We start from the raw sequence: 17803 nt of genomic DNA, 5'->3' as shown, positions 1-17803 counted from the left end.
CATTTTTTTCGCGCCAACAATAAAAAATGGTGTTGGGGGGCTTGTTGACGCGGGGACGGGGTGTGGATATGCTCTTGTTTGTACTCCCTTCGTCCAAAAATATTTGTCATCAAAATAAATAAAAAAGAATATATCTACATGTATTTTAGTTTTAAATACATCTTTTTTTATCCATTTTAATGATAAGTATTTTCGGACGAAAGAAGTAACAGACATTATAGCTGTTTAATTGAAGTGTTGCGGTGACCATTCGGTGATTTTTTTTTTTTTTTGAGAACGTGCATTCGGTGATCCGGTTGCCTGAGGAAACAGGGGGACGCAGCTGTTTGGCCGCTGTTTGGCCGAAGCAGACCATCTTCCCCAATCGAAACAACCCGCTGTTTGGCCGAAGCAGACCACCTACGCAGCAGATTCTGCGGGCTCCGGCGGCCCCTGCCACCTCCGGCGACATCTACGTGCTCCCCTCGACCTCCTCCACAAATCCCCTTTGCTTGGTTGGTCCGCCTCCAGCCCTGCACGTATATCGACGACACCACCAAACCCTACTTGTCGCCGCCCTCCTTAGTCGTTGACATCGCGGGAGTGGCGTTCTGCGGCGTCTCTTCTTCTCCATCTCCCTCAACCATCGCGTTCCTCAGCCGATCCAGAAGCCTCTAGAAGCGTCGCGAGCGCCGAATCCCGCGGCCATGGCGGAGAGGCTGGCACCCGAGAAGCGCCATGCCTTCGTCCACAATGGTAAGCCTCCCCGGTCTAACGCTCCACTTTCTTCTAGAGCGTTCCAGAGCCTGCCCTCACCTATGGTTTCTCCCCTCCTCTCCCCCAATGGATTGCGTGGGGGCGCAGGGCAGAAGGTTTTCGAATGGGACCAGTCGCTGGAGGAGGTGAACATGTACATCGAGCTCCCCAAGAACGTGCCCACCAAGCTGATTCAGTGTGTGATCCAGGCCGGCCACGTTGAGGTCGGCATTCGCGGCCACCCGCCCTACCTCAACGTCCGTGATTTACTCTCTCTCCCTCTCTCTCTCTCTCTCTCTCTTCCAATTCGATTCCACTCGAGCTCGTGCTAAATATTGAGCTCTTTCTTGATTTGTGTTTGTATCTTTAAATTTGATATGTGGATTGTTTTGCAGCATGACCTTATGCACCCCGTGAAGACCGATTCGTCTTTCTGGACGATAGGTATGGCTCATTTCTCTCCCACCTGGAATTATTGGTCTCCCAGCTACAGAGTTTTGGCGGATTTTAGGTATCTGTTTGGGTTAGTGCAGAACTAGAAAGCGCAATCAGCTCATCCAGTGCAGTCTGCAATGGCACATTTAGTGCAGAACTCATCTACGAGTTTTTACTAGATTTAGCTCTTCTTCACTCTGCAGTGAATTATTTAAGGGCATAAAACCTTTTTCTCTGGTCCATTTACAAAATATCAATGTAGGAAAAGGAAAAACACACTAAATTTATTCAGTGCACCATATGCTGCAGTAATTTTGTGGAGTGCCATTATTTTGTGGGCTAGTTTGCATATGGGTATGCTGCCATGGGTGAGAAGTCACCGGTATGAGGTTTATCAAGCATTAGGGAGACATCTATATCAACCATTACGTCATTAGCGCCTTCTGCTGATCTATATTTTTAATATGGATCATTGTGATTACAATGCAGAGGACGGTGAATTGCATATCACTCTGCAAAAAAGGGAAAAGGGGAAAGCATGGGCATCTCCAATAAAAGGCCAAGGTAGCTTAGATCCATATGCTGCAGACCAGGAACAGAAACGGCTTATGCTGCAAAGGTTTCAAGAAGAGGTATAATCAATTTACTGTGCAGACATAGTTTCCCTTCTGTTTACTGTGCATTCCTTTTTCTGTGTAGTCAGTTCCGCCTCACTCGTGGATCCCTGTATGTCTAAATAGTTATTTTCTCAATTTTGCGCACATGCTTATTGCCTTACCGATAATATGTGATATGAAGCAGAGCCTGATGTCAATTGGATTGGTACTGCAATGCACTAATGTCTCAAGTCAGATTACAGAAATGGTCGAAAGAACTCTGATTTTGGTCTTGCTCTGCTGTGTACACTGAACATTGGTTCTCCGATCCTTCCTGGCAAATATAGCAATTGTTGGGTTTGGAAATTATCCAAATGAGCCGGCTATAGGATTACAGGCCTTGTTTGTATGGGAAACTATTGGTGGTTATCTAATAGTGATCTTGCTTATCATGCATCCATGTGTTTGTGTTATATTGCAAATAGGCAACCTCACACTATACATTGGCCTTGCACATGGTAGTATCAGCCATTTTGCCAAACATTTTAGAAACCAAACACCTATGATTTATTGCCCACTTGTCATGATGAGAAAAACATAAGAGTTACTGAAAAAGTTATTGCCTTGTTTTAAGAAAGTGCAGCTGCTAGTTGAAACTACTAACACTCATGCAGGATTCTTTTTGCAAACTGGAGTTTTATGAGCCAGTACTATTCTAAAGAAAATATACTTGGTTAACAACCATATGACATGCTGGCGTAGCTTTATACCGGTGCTTTATCCATAATTAAATATAACTGGCCATTGGGTCAGTGCTATAAGTCTTTTGCAACTTTGTCCATTAACAGTTTAGAAGTATATATATTTACTCCATAAGTAGTGCCAGATTACCTTGCAAAAATACTTCTGTAATCTGTATTATTATTATCATTTCGACCAGGATACTACTCCCTCCGTTCCTAAATATAAGTCTTTGTAGAGATTTCACTATGGACTAGATACGGAGCAAAATGAGTGAATCTACACTGTAAAATACATCTATATACATTCGTATGTGGTCCATAGTGGAATCTCTACATAGACTTATTTTAGGAACGGAGGGAGTACAATAGAAATTCAGTCAAAGTCTTGCATGGGAAACTGAATAGGAAAAGACCAACTTACATTTGTGAATGGATGTTGTGTGTGTTTTGAGTTACCTATGGCATGTGCATTAACGTTGCCCTTCATATCTATGTTATGTGTATGCAGAATCCAGGGTTTGATTTTTCGCAGGCTCAGTTCAGTGGTACCTGCCCTGACCCAAGGACCTTCATGGGTGGAATTCACACTGATTGAAGAAGCTCGGCTCAAAAAATCTTGCTGGATTTGACGTATCTTCTCAAATGCGACAACTGTACCTATCGCATATGTTAATTGTGAAAACAATGTGTTTTCGGATTATTCAGTGTTTACCCTGGAAATAATGATGATGTGTGATGTTGACCTTCTCGCTGATCATGCCAAGGTGAAACTTTGTTGCTGAACCTGCTCTATCCACTGAACCTAATAAGAGTCCCTCGATGGTGGGAACATTATGCATATGTGGTACTTCACGACACTTATTTTGGATAGGAGGGAGTATTATAGTTGTGAACGTGTGGTGGATTGGAGGGAGTATTATAGTTGTGACCATGATGTGGTTTTGAAGTTCAAGTGCAGCGTGAGAATTGTATCTACGATGCGTCTGTCTTGCTTCTTGGTAAAACTTTCTCTATTAAAATAGCATTGATTTCATTGGATTGATTATGTCTTTACTAGGATAACGATCATCCATTTTTGTTTTATTGATCCAAGATCACATTGAGTCCATAGGTATTGCTGGTACTATCAAAAGGGGATGAGAATGTTGTGATGAGATTCTTTCTCCATCTGCTTGCTTAAAGATCAAACTCCAAGGTCCTCAAAAGCATGCACAATTCCTCCACTATTTATCCAACTTCCATGGTTCGGAGCTGTTGAGCTCTTCCAGTTGGAACCGCCTAGAAATTCACCAAGTATAGCCGTTGCAAATCCTAGCCATCCGGGCCCAAGACTTCCATTTGAAATTGCCAAGCAAACCTTTTGTTCTTCCCTCAAAAATTTTGAACCCCTTCGCTCCTAATTTTCAGTGCAGTAAGAGAGAGTGTGCCACTTTTGCGGTGTTCACCTCAGAACCTCTGAATGGCTTCTGGTCGAACCGTCCAAGAAGTTTGAAAGCTGCCGCCTTTACCTCTGAAAGCTGCCGCCTTTACCTTTTGTATAGGTCGAAGCCTCCGAGCTGTGTCAAAAAGTGTGTAGTTGTTGTCAGATTTTTTTATCCAGTCTATTTATACCCTCACCCATCCCACATGTTCACTCAAAGTAAACCCCACTCCCATCATATGTCCTGAGAGAGAACTCCTCGTGCCGATTTCAAAGAGTTCCTACACAACAATCCAAGTCAATCCTTTGAGATCTAATACCCTCTTGCTTTCCACTCCTATTCTCCAATCCAAAAAGCCAAATGTTGATAGAGTTGAGTGTTGAGGATATCATCTTTTGAAGCACAAGAGCAAGGCATTCATCCCCAAGTAGCCTCAATCTTATTACTTTTGAAGGGTTTATGTGTCTCCTAGATCGGCTAGGTGCTTGGAATTTTTGAAGCTTGTGAGAAACCAAGGGCTCGAGATTGCCCACTTTGTGAAGATCTACCGTCAGTGAGGGTAGTCTTTGTGGGCGTACGCCATGGTGGCATAGGTTGGTTGTTTCTTTGTGCATCCTTCGTGGGTGTGTGTCTTTCGTGGACCATCCCTTAGCGGGATCTCGCAACCGGGATCCTTGTGATCTTAGATCCTCTATGGATCAAAGCCTCCATCAATCTGAATGTAAGATAACACCAACTATCTGAACCATAGGAAAAAATCTTCCCCTAGTTAACCCGTGTTTGCATATCTCGAACCCTACTTTGTTACTTACACTTGCATGTCTTTATTTTCCATTGCATATAGTCTTGTAGACTGGCATGTGTAGGGTGCTTGATCGATTACTGGAAAAGCATAAAATTGCCATGGAAACTTAAATTTGGGAGAAGAGTTCATCTTTTGGCTCAGTAGTTTATTCACCCACCACCTCTAGACATACTTTATAGATCCTAGACCTACGAACGCAAAAGCATTTGATGATTTGCCGAGTTGGTAAAAAGAATCGTCCCTTATCTTTCAGTTTGTTCACTTCAATGCAATGTGATAGTGGAACAATGATTGGAATTTTACAATGCTTTTATGCACTTGGGAGGTTTAGTGGTTAATAATGTATCTTTTCTCGACAGGTACGATGGGTGATTCACTGAGACCATGATTTCGATAGCCGAGACTTGTCTCCCGATGACACATCTGTATTGCACTTTTAGGAATTGGATTAGGCGAGGAAAGAAATGAAATTGGATCAATTCCATGTCACCCACGTTCCATGCCACCCTCGCTTCAAGGAAGAAAGCACTTCGGTTTGCGAACTACAATGAAGAGAACATTGCTTTGGTGATGGCAATGACAAGATATCACTCTTGACACGGTCACTAGGAAAGATCGAACCAATCAAAGTATTGAAAGCGCACCAAGAAAAGTTTTGTCAACACATTAGGCATAGATCCAACCGTACGCTCAAATCTCTCACAAACGGATGGGGTACAATTCAAGAGATGTGCAACCACCGGGCAGGTTGTGGAGCAAGTGAGAAACTTGCCTCCTAGTGGTGTCACCATTGGTGGATATGTGAACACTCTTGTCGTATTTCTCAACATCCTCTTTGCATATAACTTTCAGCATTACATCATTGTCCATTTGTGAGTTATGATGGGATAACAGAAAGGTACAAGCAAATGCCCAAGACAAAGGTCAAAAGCATTTGGCCCCAACATTGTTGGAAAGAATTGGATGATAATGAGAAGTAGAAAATGAGTAATGAGGAGGCTCCTCCAGAAAATTGAGGTCATCGATCTCTTCCTCTCCAAAATTGGATGATGGCGGGAAGATGGTAGGGATGAAGGAGGCCTAGAAATACCACTTTGGCGTGTAGCATGGGGCTGCCAGGCGGAAGAAATCGAAGGAGGTGGTCAAGAGTAGGCCTGGGTATTCGGTATAAACCAAAAATTCGGTTTCTACCATTCGGTTTTTTGTTAAATTCGGTTAACAAAATTACTAACCAAAAATTAGAGCTCAAAATTGCTAACCGAAAATTCTGTTAACCGATAGTTCGGTACGGTTTTCGGTTTGTACCGTACGTACCGTGCTGCTAGCTATTGTGCTAGGAATGGAACAACGTGACCCTCTTATATAGCATAAAATCCTTGCCTCATCTCGTCAGCCAGCGAGGTGGGACTAAGCGAATGTCCTACTCGGCTGCACTCGCATGCGGACTACCAGGCCATTTTTCTATCGAGGCAAGGCAGATGGTAGGTCCACATAATGTACACAGCTAGTGGGCTACTTGCACAGAGTCTAGTGGGCTGCTTGGCTCCACGTGAGGTCCAATAGCAACACCCAGCCCCCGTGAAGTGGCTTGCGAGGCGTGGGCTGCTGTGAACAGGAAAATGGGAGACGACAAATCGTCCAGTACTCCAGTCCAGTCTGCGTGTACTGTATAGTTCGGTAGCATTTCGGCTAACTGAATTAAAAACCGAACTAACCGAACTTAGTTCGCTTATTGAAGGTAAAACCGAAATTATGTGTGCCAATGACAAAAACCGAAAATTCGGTTTTTTTGGTTTCGGCTTCGGTTCGGTGTTTGGTTCATCGGTTTTTATGCCCACCCCTAGTCAAGAGACAAGAGAGGTGGAGGCTATGGAAGTCAAGGTCAATGAGTGGATCAAGTCAAGGAATGAATTGACAGGGTGAGAGGAAATAAGAAAAGTTGGAGATGGAGGTGAGGAGGTTAGAAGAGAAGAAGGCGAGGTGGAAGGTTAGGCACGAAAGTAAAAGAAGCACAAGGAAGAGATTGAGGTGTGTATGCTTCAGCTTAAGGATAATTGGTTGATGCAAGAGAAGGTGGTTGAGGAGAACTGGTCGATGATGTTTGATCCAAATACCATGGCTGCAAAATCAAGATCATTTTCGGAGATAACGCAAGCAGAGCTCGTGCATTTTAGGACGGCGACCAATACACAAGAGGAGTGGACGTGCACGCATGCGAGCCGGCGACATGTCATTTGTACATGTAGGTTGAATGTGTGCATGATGCTTCATTTGTTTCTGCATTTTTTTAAGAATATGTACATGGTTGCTTTGAATGAAATGTTGCCCCTACAAGTGTGACGTTGAAGGACGAAATAAGGGAAAAAGATTGGAAGCTGAGATATGACGACTTTGTGTTTACCTTTATTATTTTTGATAGATTATGAATATGACGGCTCTGCTAGAGTTGCTCTTAAAAGTTCATATTTCTTACACTGTAGATCGCTCCGCTTCCTGTACTGAAATTGCACGTATTCTTTTAGTTCACATCCTGCTGCAAGTAAAAGTTACTACTGCCGAAACAATACTTTCTCCGTCCCAAAATTCTTGTCTTAAATTTATCTAGATATGGATGTATTTAATACTAAAACGTGACTTGGTACATTCATATTTAGATAAACCTAAGACAAGAATTTTAAGACGGAGGGAGTATTATGCAAGGAAAGATGTAAAGATTCGTCTACAATTTCATATTTCGAATTTCTGTGGTGTGTGCAAGACTTAGACTTGTGGGGAGAAAACAAAGACTAGAGAGTGAACACTCTGTATGCAGTTTTTCAGGAATGAAGTCGATATTTTTTTCTTTTTGAAACGAATGATGTCGATATTTGGCATCTCAGCTACGCTATACTTTTTGAGAAAATTTGCCAAGTTGCCTTTTTACTTACATTGAGCAAATGAAACGAGACACTTTTGGATTTCAATTAAGCAAATACTGTTTCCAAATCCATCAATAATATTATCTTTCTCCAAAAAGAAAAGGCTCCTCTGCCTCCCGCCGCCGCCGCCGGTCCCCTCGTCTCCGGTGGCCTTAGGGCCATGGGGGCGCGATGGATCTCAGCCTTTGCCGATGGAAGGGCTTCGTTTTCAGATGTTTCTTCGAGTTTGTTAGGTTTGTGTCCTGTTCAGGAAGACAAGACGGCGACGAAATAAGGTTCTTCACGCCTAGCCCCTCCAGCGAATTTGTCTTTGATGGATTTGCTCGAACCTGGCCATAGTTCATCTACGTTTGTGTGTTTTCAAGTTGGATCCTTCTTATTCTTCATCAGCGGCGGTTGCTGTTCTAGTATGCTAGTCCTACGGGAGGGACGATGACAGCTACGCACATTCGGCTCGCTTCAGTGCTTCTAGTCGCCGCTAGGTGGTCTACGGATATAGATGTGATATTATTATTTCTTTGAAGATGAATAGATAAAAAAAATCCCGCAAAAAATAAACTGTTTCCAAGGGGTCCTTTTCGTTTGTTAGAAAATCCCTTAGTCCACCATATATGTTTGGCAATCCTACTGCTAGCGTCCTTTATTTTCAGAAGGTGTTACAGTTTAGAATGATCTCTGCAATAAAAGAGGCCCACTTGCAATTTATACAAAAACAATGACAACTCAAAATAGCAATTATTTGTCAAGATAAAAATGCATGGCTGGCAAAATTTCCAAAAATTATCAGCAAATTTTGACAGCCCACATAATATGGAGCTATGTGATCTTTGGAGTTCTTCAAATGCCACAGTTTTGGCACCAAAAGAACTTTTCATAGTTCTTATAACTAACAATATGACTACTAAAAGAACAGCAAGCTTTAACAGGCATACATTACACGATAAACAATGGGTCAAAAAGAGCGTATGGATATTCATTTACAGATTTAATGCATCATCTCTGGACAGCGGACTACCATAAAAACAACATTGGAAAAAAAAGAACAAATCATTCAGCAGGGAACTAGCCCACGCAATTTATTAGCAATATGCAACAAGTGGTCAATGTTTGTGGGTGGGTAATTCTGGAGAAGCTTGAGGTTTGCAGTGAAGTCGCCAGCCAAGAGCCGTCTTCGAACAAGAATTAGCATTGCACAGCAGATCCTTAACAAGGTGGCCTGCAACAAAACAAGATGAGTTAATCTATTGCCTCGGAAATGCATCACACGGGACGAAAATATAAATGGCAGCTCTCTAACCTGGGGCCCCTCTGGATCACCTAATAACGCATCCCACAGGTGGATGCAGTCACGGAACTTAAACTCCTGTGTCAATAGCAGGGTGATCCATCTGAACGCATAGAACTGTGGGTTAACCTGGAATTGATGGAGGAATGTCACAATGGAGGCTAAAGTATATGTAACAATATATTAATTCTGACCAGTTAAAAATGAGTAAGTACATTAGATCCGTACCTTGGTTACGACCTCTAAATGCCGCCAGAGCTCTTCATCATGCCTTTTCAGGAGCTGGGATAGTTTACTGATTCTGGAGCGTATACCAACAACACTGTTGTCAAGCTGCTTGCAAAAGTTATCTCGAAATCCACTTAGCACCTCAACAAAACAGAAAAAAGCATCTGACTCTGCTGAAGCCTGTTCATACAAAAGAAAAATGGAAAGTACACGGTCATCAAGCTTCCATGATGCATAATGCGACGCATTACGCATGGTGCATGGGCTAAAGCTATTTGATATTAGCAGCCATAAATCAATAAGATATTCGCTTTGGAAAATTCAGGAGCGGGGTGGCCTTGTGAAATATAGCCTCGCAAAGGAAATGCGTAGTTGTACTATGTAGGCCATAAGAAAAACCTTGTTCCTTGCAATGGGTCTACAAAACAACAGTTGGCAAATCTATGTCGGATTTTAGTTGCTACAATAATCCTTATTAACTAAAACATGGAGTCTAAGCTTATCATGTTAACCAGACTGTAAAGGAGAGAATTCCAGAAGTTCATGGGTTAGGTTGAGCCTAATCTGTAAACTCCACAAGATACTCCTCTAGAAGCTTGCAGTAGGATTTATATACTCTAAAAATCTAATGATGCATTTTGACACATTCGAAATTATCGACCGCCAAACTGCATCAGAGATGATTCTTTCTTAGCTCTTATTTTGGTTGGAAGATAAAGATGTACTTTCACTGTTTTCAATACATGGCACTTTTGAGCGCATGTTTTAGCAAAAAAAATGCAAGGGTTAGGTCTAAATCCCCCTCATAACAAAGATGTGGGAGAAAAGTCTAAGAAAACAAACAACGAGAATGCATAATCAACTATGGGCAAGATGATAAAAGATGAATGCAAAGGTGCAAAGCTCCAAACATTTGGGAAGGATATCTTGGTTGAAAATACCAGCTATGCAGGAAGCATATCATGACCAAAAGTGCCAAACATTGTGAAATGAAGTGAGTATATACAGATGCATCACATCATTTACTATACGATTCAAAGATTCAAACTCCAGTACTCGTTGCATCATCACGGGTTGCATATTACATCAATACTAAGAAAAATAAAATTTAAGACAATTAATACTTTGAAGCTATAAGGAAAATCACACAATCTTTAGCATGGTCAGTTTGTTTCATCACCACAAAAACTAAAAAAAAGTTTTTTTAAAGCAAATGGGGACATTAAGAGAACTTACAGAATTACTTTGGTCTGGATCATTCTTGAAGACATAGTAGAGAGGTGCCAAAACTTCATTCATTCCTTGTACATACCTTATACCCGGGTTTAATTTTGCAAAGATGGTAAGTATTCGCTTCAATGACTCCTGGAAAAAATACATCACATTTTAGATTTAGACTAAATAGAAGTACCAGAAACAAGCAAGAACTGGCATCATGTTTAGACAATAAATGCCTACCTGATTAGACAAGGCATCAGAAGAACCGCCATTGAAAAACTGCATCTCAGGATGAGTACGCTTAACATCTCTATCAATCTGCTCTACAGTTTCAGATTCCTGAAAGTATTCGATAACATTTACATTTTAGTAGCTAAGACACTAACATATTTATCACAACATTAACTAACAAGCAGAATGCAAAGGGAGGTCTCTCACAAGCAAAGCAGTTGCAAGTTGCAAAACCAAATAAAATGAATTAATAGAAACAATGTACAGAGTATGGCAAACAGCCAGGAAGTACAGTAATTTTAAGTGCAGTTAAACATTACCTGGAAGTGTTGGTTCCAAACACTAGTTTTCCCAAGGCTTAGAGGATGTTCGTCCTGGACGATTTCCGCCCTTGGGAGAAATCCAGTTCCTTCAGAATTATGTTCCTTCCTTTTTGAAATAGTCATTTCCATTCTTCGGGTAACTTCTGACTGACCAGAACCAAAATATATTGTTGTGCAGGTTGGTTAAAAATGGGAAAAGGAACCACCACAAAGTAGGTAAATTAAAGAATCTACATCACAGTAAAGCACATTATTAATTTAATGTATGGTGTGTGCGCACACGTGTGGTTGTGGGGTGGGGTTTTCTAATTATGGATCATGCTAGCTGAAGATTGACGTTTTCTAGTCAAATATTCCATATGGTCTACTTTGTCTGTCGTTTTAGATCACTCATCTCTTCACACCAGCATGAATCAGCATTTAGTTCAGGTATTTGAGGGAAATGCCATCTCGACAATAAAAATGTCTGCCATTTGCAAGCCAAAACAAACTTGCTAAAAATATCATCTATTTCGGACTGATTCTAGTACAAAGTTAGGAGGGGAAAATTGTGGCAGCCAGCATGAGGTGACTGTCTACCAGCCTGGCACCAAAACCAACAAAATCTTAAGATGTTAAGGACTAGGTTGGGCTTCTAGAATAAGCTGGGTAGGGGGGGCGCTTATTTCCACAGCAAGTCATAAGCCCCAAAAGAACTGGCCCTTAAGGAGTGTGTTTCATGCCCGTAACTGATTTGGATTTTTTTTTCAATATATAGCTACCAACACACACCGGTGCTCTCCTAGCCCTCCTAGGGAAGGAAAGCATTGTTCCTTCTATTTAAACACATAGTAAGTGGTGAACAACTAAAGAACTCGTGCATCTGCAATGGTAAAGAACTAAAGAACTCATGCATCTGCGATCGTAAAGAAGTTACAGCGCAATGTGCATTAAAAACTTACAGGGTTAACCAAAAGCTCGTCTTTGAAAGCACTGTACTGGGACCGCTTTTTTTCCAGTTCGTACGCCCACAGAGCATGATCCATTGGCAAGTACCCCAAGAGAAGCTGCTAACTATCAAAAAAGTCAAATAAATTTGTAACATATTAAAAAGGAAAAAAAATATCGACACCGCCAACAGACTAAAATGCATTCACAATATCCATTTTACCTCAAACACTTGCCGTTTGTTCAACAGTTTCTTCTAATCTAAACCTATAACAGTAGCTATTCTCAAACCTCTACAATAAAATTAGAGCATGGCTCCAAATTATGATGTGCAATGAAATAAATTCATAAAAAACAGCAAAGAAATGCAAAACAGAAGGAAAAAACTCGAGGCTCGTTTATTTGGCTTCTGGGGAGATCTCAACAAGCTTGAGAATTGTTTTTCCCCTACTTGGGAACTTGGCATGAGAAGTCTATTCATGAAACAATATTACTACTCCCAGTCTAGAATATTTCAAAATCGTATTCTATTAGTGAATCAATTGTTCAAGGACTTATTCATGGAATATAAGTAAATTCCATGAGCGCTTCATGTACTATGCGAGTCCATCGTTAAGTAAGCATATATGTTTGTATTTCATTATAAATGATGCATAAGTTTGAAGACCAATCACATGGAGGCTAATTTTTTTTCATAAATCTAATGTGTGTCATGCCGTTCAAAAGATACTATCCTGATTTAGGTGAACCAACCATGGCAACCCCGTCCTAGACTCAATTGGGGCATCATGCCATATATGGAATCAACAATGATCATACGAGGTCATCAACAAGCATCAGGGCATAAAAATGTAACTCTTGAACTTTCTTGCCAATGTCATATCACCAGCATGTGAGTGAGAGAGCAAACACTCGGCCAGGCCCAAGCAAACTGCACGAACACATAGTGAAAAAGTTATACGAAGAAAATGGGAGAATTCCCAGACCTTCCAGACAACAGGCCGCACGGCGGGGTCGTCAGGCACGCCCTGGCACGCGAGCCTCCGCAGCTCCGCCAGATCCACCACCTTCCTTTCCAGCTACACGCACCGAAACACAAACAGACGAACGAACAAGTTACAAACCAAAGCTAAACAGCGAAGTCCCGTGACTCGACCGCGAGAGGCCAACACTCACCGCCGCTTTGAACTCGGCGACGAGGTGGGTCCGAGACGAGGTGGCCGCGCCCTCGTCACCGCCGCCGCTGTCGGAGTCGGAGTCAGAGCTTGCACCGTCGCGCCGCGCGGGTTGACGAGGGGGCGGCGGGGTCGGATCGTGCTGCGGCTTGGGAGGGGGAGGTGGGGGAGGGGAGGGGGCGCGGGGAGGGGAGCGGTGGCGCGGGCTAGGGGCAGGGGCGGACCAGATCGGGCTGTTGAGCCAGTCCGGGACTGCCTTCTGCCTGGGTGTGGATGTTGGGTTTGGGTTGGCGCCGTCGGCCATGGCGGCTGCTGAGGCCGGGGGAGATGGTGCCTGTGGCGGCGATGGGTTTAGGAGTTGGGAATGGGGAGGAGTCCCCCGGATCGGAGGGGACGGCTGGGTTGGACTTGGACCGGTCGGTGCCTCGGTGTTCTTCTCTTCTCCAGCTTTCTTTTCCTCTTTTTCCTTTTCCTTTTCTTTTGAGATGAGAAGAAAGCTACTGCTTGGCTGACATTCAGTCACCTGATGTTTTTCCTAAAAAAAAGTCACATGATGTTTTAATGTTTTAGTGTCACACAAAGTTACACAATATTTGACTGAAATCTAGAGAAAATTTAGAGACATTAAAACATTACACTAAGGACTAGTTCTTTTGGCCGACTTAAAAAATAAACTGCATCTCTTCTAAACTGTTAAATCTGTCGGGGTTTTGCGTTCGTGGATGTTAGATCTTCACGTGGGGTTTGTACGTTTAAAGCACCAAGTGCCGAATGAAACCTAGTTGCTGCTCCAGAAACAAATTCAGACGTCTCTTGTGATTTTGGGCAATTGAACTATGATGTAATGTGTCGGTGAATTTATCAGTCGATTTGCATCTGAAAGAAAAGGCAAAGCCTTATGAGGTGCAGCCCTTTGCATCTCGATGGACACACTCGAGGTGACCATCATGCTCATCCTGCTCCTCACCGACAGGCCAAGCATATGGTCAAGGCTTGCTCGCATGGTAACTGAACTTGCAGTCCGACAAAATCGAGGGATAGGGACGCGTCTTCGGGCGACGCCAGTGAAGCGCCGGCTGCGATTGGAGTCGACCCGCCGATGATTGACGACGCAAGTTGCACTTGCTGCAAGCCTGAAACCCATTTAATGGAAATCGATGTGCAACCAACCAAAAATCACAGGTTACTTAGGATTCTGATTCACTTCTTCCTTTACTTGATGTTTGTTTATATAATCTCCATCACATCGTCGCTCCTTCCACACCATTGTCAATACTCGTCTAATTGATGATCTTTTATTGGTTAATTTTTTCAGGCACTATCAGTCAAATTGTTTGTCGGTTCTCGGCCTGGTGGGCCTAACTATGACCCCCTAGGCTGGTTCTTTCATGGGCCCCTTTGGGTAGCCTATAGTTGATTAAATGGAGATACGAGAGACTTGGAGTACAATTCGACGATACCAAAGTTGGAGGGGGTCTCTGCCTCCACCGATGTAACCGACCTACTTGTGTAAACCCTAGGACCCCCGATGTGTATATAAGCTGGGGTCAGGGTTGATGTAGATTAGATTCAATCCCTTGGTACTTGACATGTACTTTGTACATACTCAAACGCAAGCATGATGCAGGGTATTATCTCCTTTGGAGAGTCTGTACCTGGATAAACCTCGTCTTTTATTACCATCGTGTTAAGTCGCCTAGTTAGGATACCCTACCAAGGGATTTGTTGGATTAAGATCCAATAGTGGTGACCCATGCAGGTCCTGGTAAGTGAACGTCGGGCTCGATGACTGTTCGTATCAACGCTTAGACCGGCTCCATCATGATCTTCCCGCCGGGTCGTATGTTCGTCTTCGGCGACATCACCCTCATCGCCAACTCGATTGGAAACCTCGGCCAGGGCGAGGCTTTCACTCTAGGTCAGATCGTAAGATTCGCCAAGATGGATTATACCGTGGACTGCCAGGGAGAGCCAATATTCTTGGACGTCCAGCCAGATCCTAGAACAACAGACATCGGTTATACCAATCTCGATGTCAGATCAGATCTAGGAGTTACTGGAGAAGTCTATTTTTTGACCCACCCACCACTAATCTCGTCGCCAATGTTGAAGATTTCACTTACGTCCTTAAAGGAGCCACCGAGGAGTCAGAAGACATGGAAGAAGAAGTCTGCGAGTCTGCGGAAAGCCGACCGCCAGCCACAGTGCCCTTGCGCAAGTGGCAAGAGACTTTGACCTATGAGTGCTATATGGCGAACACGCTAATGCCAGTCCGGACAATGGTAACGGCAACGACAGCAGCAATACCAATGGCAACCACAACGACAACGTCGGCGATGTCAAGGACGACCCTGATACGTCTCCAACGTATCTATAATTTATGAAGTATTTATGCCATGTTTACAAAAATTCTATATGGTTTTGGTATGATTTGAATGGAACTAACCCAGATTGACGATGTTTTCAGCAGAACTACCATGATGTTGTTTTTTGTGCAGAAATCAAAGTTCTCCAAATGCAGTGAAACTTTTTGATAATTTTTGGGAACAAAAGAGGCACTAGAAACTTCGTGGGAGGACCAGGAGGTGAAGGAGGTGGCCACTAGGCACCAGGGTGCGCCACCACTGGCGCACCCTGGTGCCTAGTGGGCCCCTCGAAGCCTATCTTAGCGTGAGACTGACACCAAAAAATCCTATATATTCAGAAACCCCCAAAAGTTAACCTAGACGAGAAGTTCCGCCGCCGCAAGCCTCTGTATCCACGAAAACTCAATCGGGAGCCCGTTCCGGCACCCTGCCGGAGGGGAAAATCATCATCGGAGGCCAACTTCATCATCGCGACGGCCACCATGATGAGGAGGGGGTAGTTCACCCTCGAGGCTAGGGGTATGTACAAGTAGCTATGTGTTTGATCTCTCTCTCTCTCCCTCGTGTTCTTGATTTTGCACGATCTTGATGTACTACGAGCTTTGTTAATATAGTTGGATCATACGGTGTTTCCCCTCTCTGTCTTGTTGTGATAATTGAGTTTTTACCTTTGAGGTTTCACTTTTATCGGATTGAATACATTGTTGGATTTGAGAACACTTGATGTATGTCTTGCATATGAATACCCGCGGTGACAATGGGGTATTATATTGATCCACTTGATGTATGTTTTGGCACTCAACTCGCGAATTCCCGAGATGGCATTGGGGTAATCTATGCATAGGGGTTGATGCACGTTTTTTGTCCTACTTTATCCAATAGAAATCTTGGGGCACTCTTTGAAGTTCTTTGTGTTGGATTGAATATTATGAATCTGAAGTTGTTTGATGCATATCGTATACTCAACTCACGGATACTTGTGGTAACATTGGAGTATCTAGGTGACATTAGAGTTGGTTGATGTGTGTCATATGGTGTTATTTTAGTATGAACTCTAGGGGTGTTTGTGACACTTATAGGAATAGCTCAATAGATCGATTGGAAAAGATATCTTTAAGGTGGTTTCGTACCCTACAAACAATTTCATCTTATGTTCTCCGCTAGATAAGAACTTTGGAGTGATTCTTCGTCGCACGTTGAGAGATTGTTATATAATTCAACTATGTTAGTATTGTTGAGAGAATGCACTAGTGAAAGTATGAACCCTAGGCCTTATTTCTAAGCATTGCAATACCGTTTGTCCTCTGTTTTATCACCAGCTACCTTGTTATTTTTATATTTTCATATTACAAAAGCCTATATGTACTATCCATACTACACTTGTATCACCATCCACTACTGCAGGATGCTACTAACGCGACACTATGATCAGAGACCCTTTGATGAAACTATGTGCGATGCATTAATCGCAAACGGTGATGTAAAAAACCCGTCAAAAAAGGTGCAAAACGTTTGCGATGGCGGATACATCAAACACGGTTCAGATTTTAGTTGCATGTGCGATTCTAGGCATACGCTTGAGTTCAATGAACTATTTGCGATGAGGCAGAACAACAGAAACAGGTAGCCAGATAAAGGCGTGTGCGATATACGGCATACAGTTCACTCGGATGAACCGTTTGTGATTAGGCAACACAAAAGAAATGGTCAGCCATATCAAGGTGTGTGCGATATACAACATACAATTTACTTGGATGAACTGTTTGCTTTGAGCCAAGATAACAGAAACGGTTCAACTTAACAAGATGTGTGTGATACGTGACAAACAGGTATGTAACCAGAAATGTGTGCGAAGACCGATAATGCAGACGATTGTTGCTAATAAGTCGTGTGTGTTGTGGGCAAACGCTTGGTGGTATACAATTGTCAGCGATTGATGAAATCATCACCGATGGTTTCCCTAGTATGGTTTGTGTGCGATGTCATTGCACACAGAACAACAACATATCTATACTCTTATAAAAACAGAGTTGGTGATGATGGTGTGCCTGCCATCCTGCAATATAGGCCATCCAATTTATATCCGACGGATAGGAAGGAAACTATGGCAATTTTGCAAAAAGATACCCACACCCCTCTCCACATTTGCAAATAAGGCCTTTCCTCGTTCATCCTTTTCTCTCACAAGGTAAACTACTCATACAAATGCATCTTGATGTTACGTGCAACGCACGCGCATCTTGCTAGTGTACTTATAACTTATAAGGACTTGATTCCATAAACAGATTGAACATCCAATTACATATGTGGCTAGTGTTGGAAATATGCCCTAGAGGCAATAATAAAAGTGTTATTATTATATTTCCTTGTTCATGATAATTGTCTTTTATTCATGCT

General features: G+C 42.7%; 2 protein-coding genes across 2 annotated transcripts; one reads left to right on the top strand and one right to left on the bottom strand.

Moving 5' to 3' along the window:
- Positions 1–277: 277 nt before the first annotated feature.
- On the top strand, positions 278–3364 carry LOC123189022 (nudC domain-containing protein 2). Its single transcript, XM_044601339.1, has 5 exons — positions 278–735; positions 844–992; positions 1131–1179; positions 1660–1802; positions 3018–3364. The coding sequence occupies exons 1-5, from the start codon at positions 687–689 to the stop codon at positions 3102–3104; spliced, it is 477 nt and encodes a 158-aa protein (XP_044457274.1). The 5' UTR covers positions 278–686; the 3' UTR covers positions 3105–3364.
- Positions 3365–8560: 5196 nt separating this feature from the next.
- On the bottom strand, positions 8561–13480 carry LOC123189021 (TBC domain-containing protein C1952.17c). Its single transcript, XM_044601337.1, has 9 exons — positions 13042–13480; positions 12852–12944; positions 11880–11984; positions 10936–11085; positions 10625–10723; positions 10403–10531; positions 9167–9346; positions 8951–9067; positions 8561–8869 (listed from the first exon to the last, which is right to left on the bottom strand). The coding sequence occupies exons 1-9, from the start codon at positions 13342–13344 to the stop codon at positions 8705–8707; spliced, it is 1341 nt and encodes a 446-aa protein (XP_044457272.1). The 5' UTR covers positions 13345–13480; the 3' UTR covers positions 8561–8704.
- Positions 13481–17803: the final 4323 nt, after the last annotated feature.

Source organism: Triticum aestivum, chromosome 2A (assembly GCF_018294505.1).
Source record: "Triticum aestivum cultivar Chinese Spring chromosome 2A, IWGSC CS RefSeq v2.1, whole genome shotgun sequence".
Taxonomy (NCBI): Eukaryota; Viridiplantae; Streptophyta; class Magnoliopsida; order Poales; family Poaceae; genus Triticum; species Triticum aestivum.
The sequence above is the reverse complement of the archived record's forward strand: the minus strand, read 5'-3'. Positions and strand labels throughout refer to the sequence as shown.

Coding starts and splice junctions, on each gene's coding strand:
- LOC123189022 (XM_044601339.1), top strand. CDS start 687: ATGGCGGAGAGGCTGGCACCCGAGAAGCGCCATGCCTTCGTCCACAAT. Junction 736..843: donor CCATGCCTTCGTCCACAATG/GTAAGCCTCCCC, acceptor GTGGGGGCGCAG/GGCAGAAGGTTTTCGAATGG. Junction 1,803..3,017: donor TGCAAAGGTTTCAAGAAGAG/GTATAATCAATT, acceptor ATGTGTATGCAG/AATCCAGGGTTTGATTTTTC.
- LOC123189021 (XM_044601337.1), bottom strand. CDS start 13,344: ATGGCCGACGGCGCCAACCCAAACCCAACATCCACACCCAGGCAGAAG. Junction 10,724..10,935: donor TTTGGAACCAACACTTCCAG/GTAATGTTTAAC, acceptor GAATACTTTCAG/GAATCTGAAACTGTAGAGCA. Junction 9,068..9,166: donor ATTTAGAGGTCGTAACCAAG/GTACGGATCTAA, acceptor CATCAATTCCAG/GTTAACCCACAGTTCTATGC.